At 40.2% G+C, this 19,348-nt stretch overlaps 2 protein-coding genes across 3 annotated transcripts; both read left to right on the top strand.

The window, feature by feature from the left end:
• The first annotated feature begins 438 nt into the window (after nucleotides 1-438).
• On the top strand, nucleotides 439-8,421 carry LOC108412782 (NAD(P)H dehydrogenase [quinone] 1-like). 2 transcript variants are annotated; one of them, XM_017684986.2, is made up of 6 exons: nucleotides 439-564; nucleotides 2,107-2,274; nucleotides 4,806-4,936; nucleotides 5,761-5,874; nucleotides 7,654-7,755; nucleotides 7,845-8,421. In XM_017684986.2, exons 1-6 carry the CDS (start codon nucleotides 561-563, stop codon nucleotides 8,160-8,162), a joined length of 837 nt encoding a protein of 278 aa, XP_017540475.1. In that variant the 5' UTR covers nucleotides 439-560; the 3' UTR covers nucleotides 8,163-8,421. The 2 variants fall into 2 exon arrangements, with proteins under 2 accessions (XP_017540475.1, XP_037401407.1); XM_037545510.1 differs by lacking the exon at nucleotides 5,761-5,874.
• A 3,576-nt stretch (nucleotides 8,422-11,997) lies between these two features.
• LOC108412776 (ribosyldihydronicotinamide dehydrogenase [quinone]-like) lies at nucleotides 11,998-17,387 on the top strand. Its single transcript, XM_017684980.1, has 6 exons — nucleotides 11,998-12,347; nucleotides 13,895-14,062; nucleotides 15,468-15,598; nucleotides 16,059-16,172; nucleotides 16,317-16,418; nucleotides 16,510-17,387. Exons 1-6 carry the CDS (start codon nucleotides 12,344-12,346, stop codon nucleotides 16,825-16,827), a joined length of 837 nt encoding a protein of 278 aa, XP_017540469.1. The 5' UTR covers nucleotides 11,998-12,343; the 3' UTR covers nucleotides 16,828-17,387.
• The last annotated feature ends 1,961 nt before the right edge of the window (nucleotides 17,388-19,348 follow it).

Below are 19,348 nucleotides of genomic sequence, written 5' to 3' on the forward strand. Positions count from 1 at the left end.
TTTTAGACCAAATTCCACTTATCATTTTCCGCTCACAGTCCAATTTACTTATTTTTTCAGCCAGAGGACCACATATGCTTGCTGTCTAGGCTCACAGACCCACTGGAACGTTAATAAAAAGGAAATAAAATGGTCAAAGTAGCGTATAAAACAGCTGGATGGCACACAAATGAAAAACAAACATGAATGTATTATTAGATGTATTCTGTGGGGAACGACGTAGGTTGTGCTTTATTTATACTAAAATATTTATTTATTTACAATAAGAAGAAAAATGAGCTAAAATTCCGGGTGCAGTAAAAATATAATATCGTTTTCACAAAAAGAGAAACTCTATGGTTTCCGCCTTTCTTTATAAACTCTATGTTGGCCCGAAGACCGCACTCTTGCTGTTTTCCACCTTAGCGTAAGCCCCTTTAAGCGGAAACCGGGCTCTGTACGTCATTACGTCAGAGACAACGACCGGCGCTTCGGAACCGAGTCGCTGAGGAGCGAGTCCGTCCAGTTCTCTACCCTGACAGGGCGGCAGAGAGAGACCTCTCAGCCTGGCGCTCCGAGAAATGGGTAAGACGTGGCTGTGTTTGACTGTGGTTTCGTTGTGTTTTAAACAGACGTAGGTTTTCTAATCCGAGTCGATAGTTTTCAGTGAGTTGTGATGCCCGTTAGACCACAGCAGACTATGCTGTCTGACTAACTGATCTAGTGAATAATAGGAAATGGTAGAACATTGATCAAGCATTGTGGGTTCATGGGGGCCAGATTCATAGAAATGTCTTAAAAAAGAAAATCTTCTTAAATGTGTTTTTTTAACTTCTTTTTATTAACTTATAGTGTTCAAATAGTTTCTTAAGCTTGATCTTATTTTCTTGTCATTAGTATTTAAGAATATTCTTATGAATCTTTCAGTGTTTTAAGAAACTTTGCAAGTTTTTTCTTAAGAAAGCTTTCATGAGTTTGTCCCCTGATTAGTTGATTATTTCACTTACACTTTTTTCAGTTTTCTTCCATCTCTGGCCTTTTTTGTTGTCCTCAATCGTGTTGTTTCTTCAGCTGATATGGTCTTATGAAGTTAACTAGGATGTTTCTTTTTATTTCTCAATTTTCTCCCCAAAATACATCAGAGCTATGTTTCTTATGCTCACAAGGAATCACAAAGTTTTGTGGCTCAAAAAAGATAACTGTTTTCAGGCTAAATCAGTCCTGGGCTGCGGGTTGGGGAACCAGCCTTGTGACTGGAAGGTTGCTGGTTTGATCCCCTGAACCCACAAGACATTACTGAAGTGCCCTTAAGCAAGGCACCGTACCCCAACTGCTCCCCAGGCAGTGGGCACTATGACTGCCCACTGTTCAGGGCAAGCGTGTTCACAAGTGTGTGTGTGTGTGTGCTTCACTGCACGGATGGGTTACATGGGAAGGTCAAATTCCTCTGAGTTCAAACACGGTTGGTCAAATGGTTCTAAGTGTTTCTGCATTGACTCACTTTTTCTTGGAACATCTTAGGTGGGCCTATATCTCTCGTTATGTCTGAGGAACAAAGTTACAGGTTTGAGAAGGTTTATCCAGTGTGGATGGCAGGTGATCGATCGGACCGTAGAGGATTTGAGACAGGGGTGCGCAGCTCCAGTACTGGAGGGCCAGTTTCCAGCATAGCTTGGAAGTTTTCCTGCTCAAACACAGTCACTAAACCTGGTAATTAACAGAGGAGTAAAATCATGTGTGTTTGAGCAGGTAAATCACCAAACTGTACTGGATGCTGGCCCTCCAGGACTGGAGTTGTGCACCCCTATTTTAGGAGAATGAAATATGTTTAAACCTTTGGGATAAAACCTTTGGGGTAAAACCATTTGCTTGACGGTCATTTCTCAATAGATGATTTCTATGCTGTTGATGGTTTTGCTGTCACCCCATTACTACATTATTAATTGTGTGTGTAATATATATTGTTGTGATATCAAGCTTGTAACAGTAGAATAAGCTTTTTTGGTGCTATATAGAACCATATACAACCATCAGCAGGAAAAGAATGCAAGTATGAGGGGCAAAAACATAGGAGTACCTTATCTCTGATCTCTGATCTCTGATCTCAATGTGTCTCTTTCATTGCAGCGCTAAAGACCGTGCTGATCATCTATGCCCATCACAGTCCAAGTTCATTTAACGCCGCTGCGAAGGATGTGGCTATGCAGACGCTCACTGCACAGGGCTTTAAAGTCATTGTGTCTGACCTCTATGCCATGAACTTCCGTTCCTCAGCAACAGCGGCGGATATCAAAAGTCTGTATGATGGTGCACTTCTGTGTCAGTAAATGCAAGCGCTAGCAATTAGCTGTTTACTGAAATGACCATAACCAGTGCAGGGCATCATCTTTGCAAGTACAAGATGTGCTCAGCTTACGTTAGTCATACAGTACCATGCACATGTCTGTGACCACTGTTATTCAGTTTCCAGTCATTCATTTTTCAACAGAGGCTTTAGGAGTTTCTGTCCCACAACTCATAAGTCTGAAAGTCAAGAAGACCTTACTGAGAAAAAGAAGTTAATAATTAAAACCAAGATGTTGGTGGTCTGACCAGCCCAGAGTCCAGACCTCAACATCATTGAATGTATTTGAGATAGCTTGGATCGAGAGAAACAGAAATACAACCAAATTTCAAGACTGAACTTTGGAGATGTGGAAAAATATCCCTCCAGATTTTTTTGTAAAACTGACCAAAACAACCATGTAGGATTTGAACATATAGGCGTAACGTGAGACTGCAGGACCTCATAAGCATTTCCTACTTCTGTCTCACTAGAATTGTTCAGATATTTTATCCATTAATGAGACCACCCTTTCAGATTAAAAGGCATATGTAGATACAACAAAGAGAGGGCTAAATAATGAGCTTGACTTTGTGCTACAGACTAACGCTATTGAAAATGTGAGGGAGGGTCTGAGAGTGACCCTTTCCAAGCTAGAGCACAATGTGCAACTACAGACTAACGCTATTGAAAATGTGAGGGAGGGTCTGAGAGTGACCCTTTTTCCAAGCTAGAGTACAGCATTGTGCTTTAGATTGGAAAAGAGAACAAGTCTGCTTTTCGACTGCGTGAAAACTCAAGGGTGACATTTTCATATGGTGCCAAAAATACATAAGAACTTAAAACATCCTAAACAGAGACCCATTATCTCTGGCAAAGAACCAGAATCCTGCTTTCAGATTAAAGACTTTGTCAGAGAACTCTCCTCTTTCATTTTGGACACTATGGTGTGTTATGTAAACTTTTGGACACTAGGTGTATTGCAGACTGCTGTCTTGTTACATGAGATGGTCCATTTTTAATATACCATCATAAATCACCAAGAAGGCCAAACAGTTCTGGAATACTAGAGGCCAAATGCTTCTCCTAATTTGGTTTTGTTCACACTTACAAAATAGACACTATAATGTTAATTATACTGTTTTTATTCAAGTTATGTTTTGCAGACAAGTGAAAGGCACAGATATGTAGCAGACTATGCCAACTTATTTGTTGGTTACTGGGCAAAAGAACTTGGCTGTTGTCGGAAGAAAACCTTATATCTCATTTTTTGTCATTTTTCAGTTTTTGCCATAATTTGAAAATGCCTGTTGTCCTTTACACTGTGTGTAACTTGTACGGTGAATGGACTAAAAGAACCAGCCCAAAATGACTTGGGGGCAGGGGGAGGGGAGTCTGGTTCCATTGACTTACATTAAAAGTAAAGGATGTTTTTTCCTTCTCCTGTAAAGTTGCCATTTTGGAGAAAAGCTTTTGTTCTGACAATAGTGACTTGTCTTATGTGGTCTAAAAACTCTTTATCATGATAAAATCTTGTATTGGGGCCAATATGGGTGACATTGTTGGAGCATAAAATCTAGATTATATGAACATGGCTTTTGTCTGCTATGATTAGTGAGACAGCAGCAAAAGCTTCAAAAATAACAAAAGCGTTTTTAAAAAAAATAAAAAATTCAGTGTACTGATCTATTAAAGAAAAAAATGTCACACGGGTTCCAATGATTCTACAACTATTTTGTGATGCAGCATAACCTTCAGGGACAGAAAATTAATTATTAAACCTAATTTGACATTAATACATAGTGATCCAGTCTTTACTGAGATATTTCCCAGTGTTACAGAGGTTGGTTTTAAGCAGTTATGGGCCTTTACTGTAAACCCTATAGAATTGTATGTTAATCCAGATCATTTGTAGTGATTTTTTTTTTTGGGTCTCTTATTTTGTCAAGCTACATTTGTGCGTTTCTCTGTAGGTCAGTTGTGTAGGCAAATTGAATGATTGTCACCTGCTGGCCAAAAATCTGAAATGCATTTTTTGTTTTTGTTTGAAAGATTGCACCCTTACGAAGAAACTTTATTCATGATGTCTAAAACTGATTTGGTGTGAAGTTAAACATTAACATTGGTATATACAACCTTGTTACCCAAAAACACCTTAATAACTCTCCATGTCATATGTGGAATAAGTCATTTGAGTACCAAATAGCTCCACTTTGCAAAAAAGTGAAGTTGTTCCAGTTTCAAACCATTGTTCCAGTTACAAAGTAATCAAACCAATTGGGGAGTTTTCCACATCTAAATATAAAGCAAGGCAGGTCACATCTTGGATTTTCCTGAAAAATGCCTTTCATTTAATTTGGTATGATAGAAGTAAATATAATATATATATATATATATATATATATATATATATATATATATATATATATATATATATATATATATATATAATATAATAATGATAACATGAAGCCGGAATATCGACTTTGTTATACCTGTCTAGGTAACCTGAAGAACCCTGAACACTTCCTGTACGGTGATGAGACTTTTATTGCCTGGAAGGAGGATAGACTGAGTGATGACATCAAAGAAGAGCAGCGCAAGGTGGCTGAGGCTGATCTCATCATCTTTCAGGTTAGACGTTTTGATGGTTCTTTCCATCTTTTTATATATGCTCTTATTGCTGTTTGTTTACTCTCATGTTATCTGCATTCCTTAGATCGTTGCTCTCATGAAGAAAACCCTTGTATCTCAAAAATGGCAATGTTAAAGGAGAAGGAAAGAATGTTCCTAACTTAGCATCAGCTAATGTTACTTTAGAAACTCTAAAAAATAATGCTGGACCTAGAGCGGGCGATAAAATGATAGGTATCGCATTATAACACTCCTTGATAGAGCGATAAGAAATGTTCTATAAATTTTATATTATGTTGTAAATATAATACACCATTCTCACACTTCCACGTTTAGCAACAGCCATGGTGGCGTTTTCTACTGCAAGGAAATCGACACTAGGAGAGGGCACTCTTCCTAAAAATAATGTTTTCTTTCTTAAATTATGAATATTACAAAAACTGCAGCCATGCTTTTCCAGCTTGTAAGCTCACCAGACACTTTCTCCCACTCTGCCATGACAGATTTGTGAAATGTTCCACCGTTTGTTGAGTGTTTGTTGTGTTCTGAAAATAGAGGATAGTTTAAAACAGCAATTAACCACTCAGGAGCAAAAATCAGCCTTCAAACTTGAAAGAAATAATGATTTGACCTTTATCGCAATATGTATCGATATAGAATGGTATGAATTTTGTTTATCATGATAACATTTTTGGCCATATTGCCCAGCTCATTTCACCTCTTTGTTTAACAAGAAAAATGTATATATTTCTGCTATGAGAATAATGGATGTATTGTGATGTCAGAAAAGTAATAAATGTAATTATTTGTAATGTATTTTGCAGTTCCCACTCTACTGGTTTACTGTTCCTGCTATAATGAAAGGTTGGATGGAGCGAGTGCTAACTCAAGGGTTCGCCTACACTCTGGAGAGCATATATGACAATGGCATTCTTAAGGTCTGAAACATGAAACAGAAAAGTCAGATAGTTAAAGAAATATTAGGATTTTTGGAGTGTGTGTTGTATCCTGTCTATTCTATAGAGCAGTGTTTCTTACTGCTTTGCAGATTTCCAACTGTTTCCTGCTGCAACACACCTGTTTTAGCTGAGGAATTGCTTGATGATAGTTGTTGAGCTGGAACAGGAGTGTTGGGGCAGGAAATAGTTGGAACTGTGCAGTGCTGTGGATCTCCAGGGTCAGGATTTGGAAGCATGTCTATCAGTATACAAATTTGCTCCTTTGGCTTTTAGCATGAACTCACCCATGGATTCCACAAATGCTAGATGCAAGAGTGCTGTACCATGAGGAAATTATTGTCTTGCTGCAAATTGGGCACCTGCACAATCTTGCTGTGAGAAGGCCTTTCCACCTCAACCCCCAGATACTGAGCTGGATTGGGATCTGTGAACCATTTTTTTGTGAACCATATCTGATTGACACCCTGTCACCATTTAGTGATGACGCATGCCTTGTTATGTGGTACATTATTGTGCTGAAAGTGTCCATCCAAGCATAGATTATCTGTAGCCGTGAAGGGATGAGATTGGTCAGCAGTGATATTCAGATGATATGCTGTTCAGACATTCTGATCTTGCTTGTACCAAAATCAGCATGACAAGATGGGCACACTATATCATGCTAACTAAGGGGTCTATGCCTGTATGGCACTGCACCAGTCCCCCTTGTTGGACCTTGCGGGTGGTGGGCCCACATGGTCCCCCCACGTTGCCTTTTCAGGCTGAGCTCGGCCAGGTTATGTGGGCTGTCTGGCTCCAGTGGTAGGTCCTGGTAACCCTTTCCCAGGCTGGGTACACGATTTCCTGCATCCCTTAGTCATGGAGGATTTTTTGATTTAGTTACTCTAGGTCTTTACCTATTTGCCTTGGGTGACCCTACAAGGAGCATATTGCTCCAGAGGACTTGGCTTCAGAGATCCCTAGACAAGACAAGCCCTTTCACCACAGCAAGACTCCAATCCAGGAAGGGTAAAGTCTGAAAGAATGAGGTCACGAATACAAAATAAGTGGAAATAAGCTTTCTTTGCAGGGTGGCAGGCTACACTCTACTTGATTGGGTGAGGAGCTAGGTCATCTGGAAGGATCTCAGAGTAGAGCCGCTACTCCTCCGCATTGAGAGGAGCCAGTTGAGGTGGTTCAGGCATCTGATCCGGACACCCCCTGGATGCCTAACGGTGGGGGTTTACCACGCACGGCCTACTGGGATGAGACTCCACGGTCAACTAATATTATGATCTCAAGATTACAAGTTGTTGTCTTGATATCATAAGATAAGTGATGATCTCAAAATAATAACTTTTAACAAAGTTTTGATAACAATCCAGAAAATTATAGCAACAGCCCATGGACTTGGGTAAATAAGTGGTGATTATCTGCATGATTGACAGTTGCTGTTTGCTTTACACCATTCTCTGTAAGCTCTCAAAAGAGTTGTGCATGAAAAGCACAGGGTGACAGACACACCTTGTACCAATTACATTCATTAAGGTCACCTTTTTTGCCTATTCCATTGCTGAAATGAATACTAACTGATGATACCTTTTATGCAAAAGTGGGTAGGTATATCTAAAAACTCTACAACTCTGTATCTTAGACAACAAAGACAACAAACTCAAATAGCTAAAATAATATGAAGGTTCTTGTTGTGTTTAATATTCTTCAACACTTTGCAGTATTTTACAGGATTACCTTAAATTTCATGCCCATTTTGCTCTGTAGGATAAAAAGGCTGTGCTGTCATTCACTACTGGAGGAATGGAGTCTATGTACCTCCCTGATGGCCTCAATGGAGACATCAATGTTATGCTATGGCCCCTACAGGTGAAACGAACTATTTTGTGTTGAGGAAATTTCTGATCTATTAGTTGCCAAAACAACTTAAAAAAAAAAACATCTGTGTCTTGATGCAGAACGGAGTTCTGCGCTTCTGTGGTTTTCAGGTTCTGGCCCCGCAGATCTTCTGGTGTGTTGCAGATGCACCGCCCTCTGAGAGAACAGCTATGCTAGAGGCATGGCAGGCCAGACTGAAAGGAATGCTGGATGAACAGCCTCTGTCGTTTGCTCCCACTAAGCTCTTTGACCTCAGCGTCCAGGGAGGGTTCCGACTGTGTTCAGATATGAAAGAGGCGTATGCCTCTCAACCCTACGGCCTCACCACAGGGCAGCACCTTGGTAAACCGCTCCCTCCAAACAACCAGATGAAGGCTTCTCCACATGACAACCATTAGAGGCACCCTCACAAAAGGATGCCTAACAACCGAATCAAGCCTGAAGTTTGAGTTTATCGCTGAGTCATTATGAAATGGCTCTTTGCACTAATGCTGAAATGTGATGACGTATCCAAGTGTACTTAAATGTAAATCCAGATTTACATGCACTCAAATCTAAGTTTAACCTCTTTCTGTATCTACAATATTTCAACCTTTGTGGCAGATCTGTATGTTTTCAATAGCTCTAACTGTCAATTCTTTAATCGTTGAAGATGTTTAAGATTACAAAACTATTAAAAGTAACATTGACATAATTCTTCCATAAAGCCTTGCCTGCCCCAAAATGTATCTGTGTATTAAGTCATTGCTTATTGTAAAGTCTTCTTATAAACTGTCAGTTAAACACCATACTGTGAAGTGTTATGTATGCAAAGTTTAATTTATTGGAGTTATGTAATAAATACAGAAAGGCCATGTTTTGCTTGATTTCTATGATTCCTATCCTCCACTGATTATCAGCACGCAGGAGTTTTCACCCTGTAGGCTAGGGTCGGCAACATGCGACTTTTTTCCTGCCCTGTTGCAGTTCTACAGCAGAATTAGATATCTAGGTAAAAATAAAAGAAATCTTCCTTTGCAGTAAAATAAAGCTCTGCTGATCGTTCAACACAATCAAGTATAGATGGTTGTAAATGCTGAAGTTAATGTATAACTGCTAATTAAGATTAAGATACCCTTATTAGTCCCACAACGGGGAAATTTCACCTCCGCATTTAACCCATCCGTGAAGTGAAACACCACATACACACTAGTGAGCATACACACACTAGGGGGCAGTGAGCACACTTGCCCGGAGCGGTGGGCAGCCCAATCCGCAGCGTCCGGGGAGCAGTTGGGGGTTAGGTGTCTTGCTCAAGGACACCTCAGTCATGTGCTGTCAGCTCTGGGGATCAAGCCAGCGACCTTCTAGTCACGAGGCTGGATCCCTAACCTCCAGCCAACGACTGCCCAGTTCATCCTTTAACCCTGAAGGTTGGCGCCCAAACTGCTGTTCACACAACACAGACAACAATCTTGCCTAGTTAGCATCTAACAAAATATCAAAGAGAAGATTTTAAGACGAATGTTGATAATTTAGAGACGGATGGACTTATTTGCATTTATAATCACTCTAGTTGGTTTCATGATACGTTTAATCTGCAAAAAGAAACTGTAAAACACTATGAAGTCATGAAACTGAAGTCAGCTTCTCGTTCTAATTTTCATGTTCCACCTTAAATGGTGCAAGGGTTAGCAAGCAAGCAAAGTTTATTTATATAGCACTTTTTACAACAGGTGTTGTCATAAAGCTTTACAGAAAAATCTGCGTCCAAGCCTCCATGAGCAGCAAGCCAGCGGCGACAGTAGCATGGAAAAACTCCCTAAGAGCAAGAGGAAGAAACCTTGAGAGGAGCCAAGACTGAAAAGGGGAACCCATCCACCTCTGGTTGACACCGGACAGCAAACAGTGTTAGTATAAATTATTGTAGTACAAAACGGGGAAAACGGGTGGAGCAAAGGTTAATATAATTAGTTTTAGTTTATGAAGCAGCAGCCAGGAGAGTTAGTTCATAAAGGTGAGGAATGCACAGCGTTGTACAATGTGAAGCTTAATGGTGGTCAAGCCAGTCCAGGTGGCTGGTGAGCAGTGGGTACCTGATCAAGGCAGAAGAGGCAACAGCATCAGAAGCACAGAATGGGCAGCTGTTCAACTCAGCAAAGAAAGGAAAACACACAGAGTTAGTTCTGTAATGAGTGACTGATCACAGATTACAGTATTGACAGAGTAGCAGAGACTCTGGCAGGTCTAGCTAATACAGGCCTTTACTAAAAGGAAGAAACCAGAAGGTAACAGAGACATGAAGGCTCCCTGAGATGTCAGTGCCTCTCTGCTCCACCATCAGCAAACTTGACTGAATACATGAGAGCTGCAGTAGCTACATTAGTTATATTCTGGCACCTCAGGCATCATTTAAGGTGATACGGGAGAATTCAAAAAGCTGGGACATTGAGACATTTTACAAGAAAATTCTTTTTTCTAGTTTGCGAAAAGGTTTCTTGCCATAGATGCAGGAAAGGTGGCTATACCTGAGTTAAAGCTTGAAGCAAAGCAAAGTAAGTCTGTTTTTATATTTACAGCCAAGATGGTGAACTGTTACTTCAATACATCCATCCATCCATTTTCTAAGCCGCTTCTCCATCAGGGTCGCGGGGGGGTGCTGGAGCCTATCCCAACAGTCTTCGGGCGGAAGGATACACCCTGGATGGGTCGCCAGTCCATCGCAGGGCAGACAGACAGACACAGACAGCCAGCCACTCACACCTAGGGGCAATTTAGCACATCCAATTGGCCTGACTGCATGTCTTTGGACTGTGGGAGGAAACCAGAGAACCCGGAGGAAACCCACGCAGACACGGGGAGAACATGCAAACTCCACACAGAGAGGACCCCGGTCGCCCGGCCAGGGAATCGAACCCAGGCCCTACTCGCTGTGAGGCGACAGCGCTACCCACCACGCCACCGTGCCGTCACTTCAATACAATGGACATAAAATGTTGTGGCTCCCAAAGTGGTAAGACTTTTGTTGAAACTTGACAAAATGCCTCTTATTAGCATTTGAGTTGCAACCACTGCTCTAGGCCAAAGCAGAAGCTTCTTTTAAGTGCAGCCCAAGCTCTCTAGGCTCTTTTCTCTTTCTACATTTTTGCTTTCACTTCCTGAATCGCACCAGATCATGACTTTATTTAGTAGAAAAGGAAAAACATGCTGCATCATTTAAAAGTCAGAGGTGTCAGGTCGGATTTTAGTTTTAGTTCTGAGGCCATATCAGGAACCTTTCTTCCATCCAGTCTAACACCCTATAATTTCCCATTGCTGCGATCCATTTCTCATGACGAAGTTTATGCAGTCCTCACCACCACTCCATCTCCTCGCTCATTCCTCAGTCCTACCACAGTTAAAAAGAGAGTCCGGCCTCCTACTTCTAAGCAGAAGCTGCCCAGAACTCCAGCCAACAAGTCTCCCCTCATACTACCACCACATGCTAAAGTCACGGTCCAAACTTGCAAACATTTGAAAAATGTAGAAATGAGGACTAGATCCACTTGGACCAGCATTATAGAGAAATATTCTATATGGTTGCAGGTGCAGTGAAAAGCATTTGTAAAAAGCAAATAATTTACAACAGAATTGCAGAATCACCTAAACGTTCTGCTCTTCTGATGTACAATAAATACATTATCAAAGGGAAACATTAGCTAGATCAGAGTGGTTTGACAAAATGGTAATGTAAGAGAAGCTTACCCAGTCTTCTTTACAATGGTGGTGATAGGACCCATTGGTCCCAATCTCTATGTAGCCCATTTATTTACTATACAAAATGACCTGTGAACCTGCATGTGTCTTCTGAGTTTTTATATAATGTTGAGAATGGAGAATGGTAACTAGTGGTAAATCTAAAATAAGGCATTCTTTATGTATTATTTTGCCTTACAATGCATGTATCTCTCTACCCTGCATGCACTGTATTTTTTTCTCTCTCCAAACTTTCGTAACTATTTTGTGTAACTGTTTTCTGCAGGGACACTTTAAGAGGCATTAAACACTTGGGACTTTTATGCCACTGTGAACAATTCTGTTTCTCCAAAATGCCACATTTTACATCAGACTACTCTGAATTACTTTACATTTGTCTAATTTTGCATATCCTTTTTTTAAAATGGTGGAATTCCCCTTTAACAGAAAATGAACACAGGCCCTGGATAAAATCCAGCTCCACCCTTTGGTCATGTGCTTTAATTGCATGGACTAAGACCAAGTTTCGCCTGGGTGTTGACCACTGTTGTTGAGTACACACATGGTTCAGTCTCTTTATTTGTTTCTGTAAAGTAACCAGATGTGTTGCATGTGCCAGAAGTTAAGGGTGCAGCCAAAGCAGGTGGAAAAGTGTGTTAAAGGTTGATGTGAGCGAGTCCCATTCCAGAGGCTTGCAGCCGTGCATTCAGTGCCGTCCAGTGACTTAAGAGGCAGGTGAAACCAACCAGTGCTTCTCAGCCACGTCAAGGCAAGAAACTCTTCTCAAAGCGTTTTACTCCTTTTCTCTGCTGTGGAAAGACTGCTTAATAAGGAGGGGGACCCTCTCAGCCTGACATACTAGGAAATGGGTAAGATTACAAAGCAACTCAGATAACATTTGCTTTAGCAGCAGGGTGTGATTTTTGTTTTGATTTGAATGGGCCTACAGTTGTGGGCACCCTTGGAAAATTACTGATTATCAATTACTTTTTTTATTTATTTACAGTGCAAAAGTTATAGTTCATTTATATACATGGTAAACCGCTCTTTTATGCTTTTCTCACAGCTGTCTCTTTTTCTTTTTTCTTTCCTGTATTTTCTCTTTTCAGATTAGAGTCATTTTTAAGCGCTATATTTCATAATAACTGGAAAATCTGTATCGTTTTTTAGAGGTAAAATTGTGGCGACCCTGGGCCCTGCATGGTTGCAGCTTATGCAAATGTCCAAGGAGCCTGCTGTGGTTGCCAGCAGTAGTTCCCTCTGATGGCTCCTCTATGTTTCTAGTCCTTTGGCTAACCACTAAGCATTAGCACCTTGTGCTGTAAGTGTGAGTTGCTAAGAAAGAGCATTCCATTGGTTAAATCAAGAGTATCCTGTCCTGCTTTGTTGGAATGAAAACCACTATTACCTATAACCCAGACAGGCAAAGTACAGCTCTACAACACACCACCTCAAGCTGATTTCACTTGAATTTCAAAGTTTCATTGCCGTCTTCAAGACGTGGCTGTTTAAAAGTGCATTATCCTGATATTCTCAAAACATTCTAGGACTTTCCTGCAGCCGGAATGTAGGAAAACCATGTTGATGGCCAGTAAGATGCTTGTTTGGTGCTTCCTCCTCCAGCAACAAATAGAAATGGAAGAATTGATGGTACCAGTCAAAGTTTGGGCACATCCTAGAAGAGTTTTAGTTCTTTGTACTATTTTCTACATTTTAAAACAAAAATGGGGACATCAGAACTGTGGAATAACATGTATGCAACCAAAAACTGTGTCTTTTTTTAGATTATTTTAGAAATTAGGCACTGGTTGACTCAATGCAGCTATGAACACTTGATCATTTTCTTAAGCAGTTTTATGAGGAGCGACCTGAGGTGCAGTTCCAGTTCAACTGAAGAACATAAACATACGCTGGCCTCGTTGATGCTGTAAAACCATATATTTTTTGATGATTTCATGCATAGGAATAACAGTCACTATTTGTTTTTGTCTTAAAGCAAATTTATATCACATTTAAGCATTAAGCCTTTGGATCTTGTCTCCTTGCAAATGCTGTTAAGTGTGCCTGGTAGTGTTGCACCTTTAATAGGAATAACGACTAGCTTGAACATTATAAAAGTGTATTTGGAAATCTAGTGAGTGTTTTTTTGTTGTTGTTGTTTGTTTCATTTTCTTTAGTTTCTGTTTGCACTGAAATATTTCTGTGTTTCAGTTCAGAATGAATGGTTTTCCTCAAGCATTCAATTAATAGGCTTTACAGCGCTCACATCAGCAAACACACAAAATGTAAAATATGTAACGTTAATAAGAGGTCGACTGGTTTGAATATGGCTGCACTCATAACTCTGTTTGCTGCTGCAAACTCAAAGTGCTTTCCTATCTCTGTGGATGATCTCCTTTTGCTTCTTATGTTGCAGCGCCGAAGACCGTGCTGATCGTCTATGCCCATCACAGTCCAACCTCGTTTAATGCTGCTGCAAAGGATGTGGCTGTGCAGACGCTCACTGCACGGGGATGTAAAGTCATTGTATCTGACCTCTATGCCATGGGCTTCCATGCTGTTGCAACAGAGGCAGATATCAAAGGTCTGTACGGTGGCGTCAGTAAATTTAAGGGCAGTATTTTTATGCTGTGTATGTGACTGACCACGACCAGTGAAAGGAAACGTATTTCAACAAGAGCAAATATTATCCATAGACAAGTGCAGCATAGCAACATTTGCTACTTGGTTTTAACTCCAACACCTACGGTTTCCCAGATCTTACTTGAGCTTTCAGTAGGACTGTGTTCTATGGTCAAATGAGAACAAAACAGAGCTTTTTGGCAACAAACCCAGAGATGGGTTTGGACTAGGGTTGGGAACCTGTAGCCTAGGGTATGGCAGGTTAGGTCATGTGTGTGCATGAAGTAAAAAATCACCTATAATCATCTGTCTAATTTGTGCAATCACGCAAATTTTCAACTCTGTGGCCAAAATCCTTTTTTGTTATGATGTTGTGAAAGTTTGTATTATTGGTACTAAATGACAAATATCAAGTGTACATTTTTACACAATAACTGAACTGAAATGTGCTGCAGTGGCACAGTGGGTAACACTGTCGTCCTCCCAGCAATAAGGGCCTGGGTTTGGTTTCCTGTTCCATGTTCTCCCTGTGTCTGCTCCGGTTTCATCCCACAGTCCACAGACATGCAGCCAGGCCAAATTGGACACACCAAATTACCCCTAGGTGTGAGGGTATATGTCTGTCTCTCTGCCCTGCAATGGACTGGCAACCTGTCCAGGGTGTATCCTGCCTTCTGTTCAATGACTGCTGGGATAAGCTCCAGCTTCCCCCATGACCCAGAAGGATAAGCAGTTTAGAAAATGTGTGTGTGAACTTTGCTTAAATATTAAATGGGTATAAATACAACACTTAATTATTATTTCATTTGAAATCAATTGGTTTCCTGTTTATAATTTCCCACAGTGGAATACATGATTGAAGGAATGTGGACTGTTTGCCTTTAAAATGTAATCTTTCAGTCTACTTTCTAATTTATTATTACAAAATTAAGGTTTTACATAGTGCTCATGCTTTTCTAACGCACATGTAAATGATTCATTTCTGCATTAAATATTTAGCCCTTTTTCACAGCAGCCATGAAATGCAGCCTGTTTTGCAGATCCATCAGCCAGCAGTTTTTGATTACAGTTGGATTTTTAAGAATATTTTAATAACATTTTAATTATACTTTGGTTTAGCATATTTTATTTGATGATATAGATATAAATATCCAACAACTCAGTTCCTATCCTGCCTATCTGGAGCACAGTTTTGAAGTTGTGCATTTTTGCTTGAATTAAATAATGTCACGGAAATACATGACTTAGCTTACCAGGCCCTGTGGCTGTTATAGATGAACCCATATCAAAAATAATATTAAAAAATGTGATATGGAAATTTCTGGTCCTATATAGTCCTGTTTATGCTCTATGTTTTGCATGTCCAGGTAAACTGAAGAACCCTGAACACTTTCTCTATGCTGAAGAGACCTTTACTGCCTACAAGGAAGATCGACTGAGTGATGACATCAAAGAAGAGCACCTCAAGGTGGCGCAGGCTGATCTGATCATCTTTCAGGTTTGATTTTTAAAATTTCCCATTCTCATTCTTTTTAATTAACTCATGCTGTAACATCTAAGAAACAGCACGGTGGCGCAGTGGGTAGTGCTGTCGCCTCACAGCAAGAAGGGCTGGGCTGGATTCCTTGCCTGGGTGATCAGAGGTGACCTTTCTGTGTGGAGTTTGCATGTTCTGTTTGTATGGGTTTACTCCAGTTTCCTCCTGCAGTCCAATGACATACAGTCAGGCCAATTGGACATGCTAAATTGTCCTTGCCACTGGTGACCTGGGATAGGCTCCAGCATCCCTCTGTGACCCTGAGGGAGAAATGGCTTAGAAAATGTGTGTAAAATCTAACTTCCTCATGTACAATATGTATGTATTTTATCCATCTTACTGGTATGAGAATAATAATAATACTAATAAATGCAGTCTGCCATTAGAAAATTTATTAAAATATTCTGAATGTTTTATGCAGTTCCCACTCTACTGGTTCTCTTACCCTGCTATAGTGAAAGGCTGGATGGAGCGAGTGCTAACTCGAGGATTTGCCTACACTCTGCAGAACACGTATGACAATGGCTTGTGCAAGGTCTGAAATGTTAAGGTCCCTGGTCCATGTGTCTGCCTGAACATCAGTATTATGTATTATATTAAAGAGATTAGCCTTAAAAATAATCATAAAGTAAGTATACAAAAAGAGTTTAAAGCAAATTATGCTTGATTCACTCTGTAGGATAAAAAGGCTGTCCTGTCATTCACTACTGGAGCACCGGAAACTAAGTTCCAACCTGATGGCATCAACGGAGATGTCAATGTTCTACTATGGCCCTTACAGGTTACAGATGACCTATTTTATATTAAAGTAATTATTTCTTTATTTAAAAAAATGAGGGACAAAATAACAAACTGTTTGTGCCCTGGCGCAGAACGGTGTTCTGCACTTCTGTGGTTTTCAGGTTCTGGCTCCTCAGATCTTTTGGGGTCCTGCACACGCTTCTCCCTCTGAGAGAAAAGCCATGTTGGAGGCATGGCAGGCCAGACTGAATGGTCTGCTGGAGGAGCAGCCACTGTCCTTCGCTTCTTCTAAGCTTTTTGACCTCAGTGTCCAGGCAGGGGCCAGACTACGGCCTGAGGTGAAAGAAACATATGCCTCTCAACCCTACGGCCTCACCACGGGGCAGCACCTTGGCAAACCACTCCCTCCAAACAACCAGACCAAGTCTCCTCCGAATGACAAACACTAGACAAACGCTCACAAAAGTAAGCCTAGCTTGAAGATATGGGGGAATGCACATGTTCTGAAATGTGAAGGCTTTAAAGTCAAGTTTCCTTGAACCCTTTAAACCTTCGGCTTATAATTCACTTATTAATCTTAGGACCTATTATTCAGTAACTACTTTGGTTTATATAGTAGCTACTATAAAAATAATAAGTTGTGCACTTATGAGAGTGAGGAATTGAAGCGTGGGCCTACATACGGATCCTTTGGAGTTTAAGGGGTTCAATTACTCTGCATATCCCACCTATTACTAGTCTACTTTGCTTAAACCTGTTACCACAAAACATGGATTTCTAAAAAATGCTATGTACTCTGAAGTGGTGGTATGCCGATTTTTATTTTTAGTACTTTTAATACTTTTTTTCTAGTTTAACTTGTGTATTGATGCTCTCAATTTTACTGATTCTCTCTTTTTACCTTATTGATCGTTTCTTACAAATCTAACTCTCAACTAACTGTAACTCTAAGCTAACCCACAGACACATGATTCTGAAAATAACAATAAAGAAACTCAATCCCTGGCAATTTTGTGGTCTGAGGAATTGTTTATTGTAAAGTCATCTGGAAATATACAGAATACCATCCTGTGAAGTATTCTGCATGTAAACGTTCATTTAATTGAGTCATGCAACAACTCAACTTTGGATCTCCATGATTCCTAAACTCTTTTTTTGAATCTTCACCAAGAGGCAGCCCAAAAGTTCAACCTCTCTCTGGACTGTTTCATCTTTCTACAGTTTTGCATTCACTTCAGTGATTTTCTGAAGGCCTGCCCTCACACAAAATCCTATTATTCACTAGTACCAGCTCTAATAATCAATATTGCATATCCATGTTCTTATTACTGAGCTTGAAGTGTGGTTACATCCTTTCCATCGGCTGATGAATTTTTATATCAAATTTGATGGCTCTACTCTGAATTTTAAATGGTAATCTATCAAAATCAATTATTCTTGATAGGGGTGGAAGGATGAAACAAAATTGTAGCAGGGTTAGATAAACTGTCTGTATCAGCACGAAATGGTGGGTCATCAGTTGTTTAGCTCTACCAAGTTTGATGGTTGTAACTAAAAAATTCAAGGAGTAGAAAAAGTCTAAGAGAAGAAGAAGGATGAAAGAAAGAATAACAAGGTAAATGAATGCTATTTGTATGAAATGCACTGCACTGTTTTGGGTCATCATTTACATTTTTATGCCAAATGTGATGGTTCTAGCTAGAAATTGTAAACAATAGGTCTCTACGAGGGGATAAAGGGATCAATGAAAGCAGGTACCAGCGCTATCTGGAGGAACCTGTTTTTATAGAAATGTTAAGATGAGAAAGGAGAGACTGAAAAAGTAAGAGATGTTACCAGCTACCACAGTACCAGCCAATCCTACCACAGGTGAAGAGCTATTACCAGCCAATCTTAGCACAGGAGAGGGCACAGTACCAGCCATTCCTAGCACAGGTGAAGAGATATTACCAGCCATTCTTAGCACAGGAGAGGACGCAGTACCAGCCAATCCTAGCACAGGAATGGATGCAGTGCCAGCCAATTCTAGCACAGGAGTGGATGCAGTACCAGCCAATTCTAGCACAGGAGGTCCATCCCTGCACAGCCCTGACCACAAAGCTTTCCATAGTGCTGTATAATACACTGTCAATTATTTCTTGCATCGGCCAATCAAATAACAGATGGACTGTCAATCAAAACTTGCATTGGCCAATTGACACAAGTCTGAATGACCTGTCTCTCATTTTAAGCATCAGCCAATGGTTTGAAGGAAAGTGCGAAAAGGCGTACTGTTCAGGCAAGCGGAAGTGGGAAAATAGTTTGACGTTGCCTTAAACATCACCTAATTTCTTATTTCAGATCAATACATTATTATAGCTATTGTTTCACTTGTATTTAACCCTGTGATGGACTGGCGACATGTCTAGGGTGTGTTCTGCCTTCTGTCCAATGACCATTGAGATAGGCTCCAGCAGGAGAAGCGGCTTAGAAGATGAGTGTGTGTCTGTGTATATATACATATATATATATATATATGTATATGTATATATACACACATATAATTCGTTTTAGTTTTTTCATCTATTTTTACTGAAGTATTTCTATGTTGGCCGATTTTTTACTTTAACTCCACTTCATTTCAAAGGCACATCTTATTTTTTACTCCACTGCATTGTGTGAAATCTGTCATTCCTGTTGGTTTATGTGTGCATGTGCACCTGGTTATATGTACATGCTTAGGTCTCTTTGACAGGTAAAGCAGGACGGAGTTCATGCAAACACTGACCATCACACATAAAAGCATTAGTGAACTGATAGAACATGTTCTTCCTGACGTTGTGGGTAAATACATGAACACCATATAGAAATGTGCAGTTCTGACCGGCACGTGACTTTTTCTCAGTTTATACAAACACTGTTTCCACTAAACTTTGCTTCTTCATAAAAGTTATTCTATAACCACGTGGTTCCTCATGGAAACTGTTTGCC

This window comes from Pygocentrus nattereri, chromosome 15, assembly GCF_015220715.1.
Source record: "Pygocentrus nattereri isolate fPygNat1 chromosome 15, fPygNat1.pri, whole genome shotgun sequence".
Classification (NCBI taxonomy): domain Eukaryota; kingdom Metazoa; phylum Chordata; class Actinopteri; order Characiformes; family Serrasalmidae; genus Pygocentrus; species Pygocentrus nattereri.

What these genes read in the sequence shown, in the direction of transcription:
- LOC108412782 (XM_017684986.2), top strand. An exon ending in ATGACAATGGCATTCTTAAG is followed by an intron (nt 5,875 to 7,653) that starts GTCTGAAACATG and finishes TTTGCTCTGTAG; the next exon opens with GATAAAAAGGCTGTGCTGTC. An exon ending in TTATGCTATGGCCCCTACAG is followed by an intron (nt 7,756 to 7,844) that starts GTGAAACGAACT and finishes GTCTTGATGCAG; the next exon opens with AACGGAGTTCTGCGCTTCTG.
- LOC108412776 (XM_017684980.1), top strand. An exon ending in AACAGAGGCAGATATCAAAG is followed by an intron (nt 14,063 to 15,467) that starts GTCTGTACGGTG and finishes TTGCATGTCCAG; the next exon opens with GTAAACTGAAGAACCCTGAA. An exon ending in TTCTACTATGGCCCTTACAG is followed by an intron (nt 16,419 to 16,509) that starts GTTACAGATGAC and finishes GCCCTGGCGCAG; the next exon opens with AACGGTGTTCTGCACTTCTG.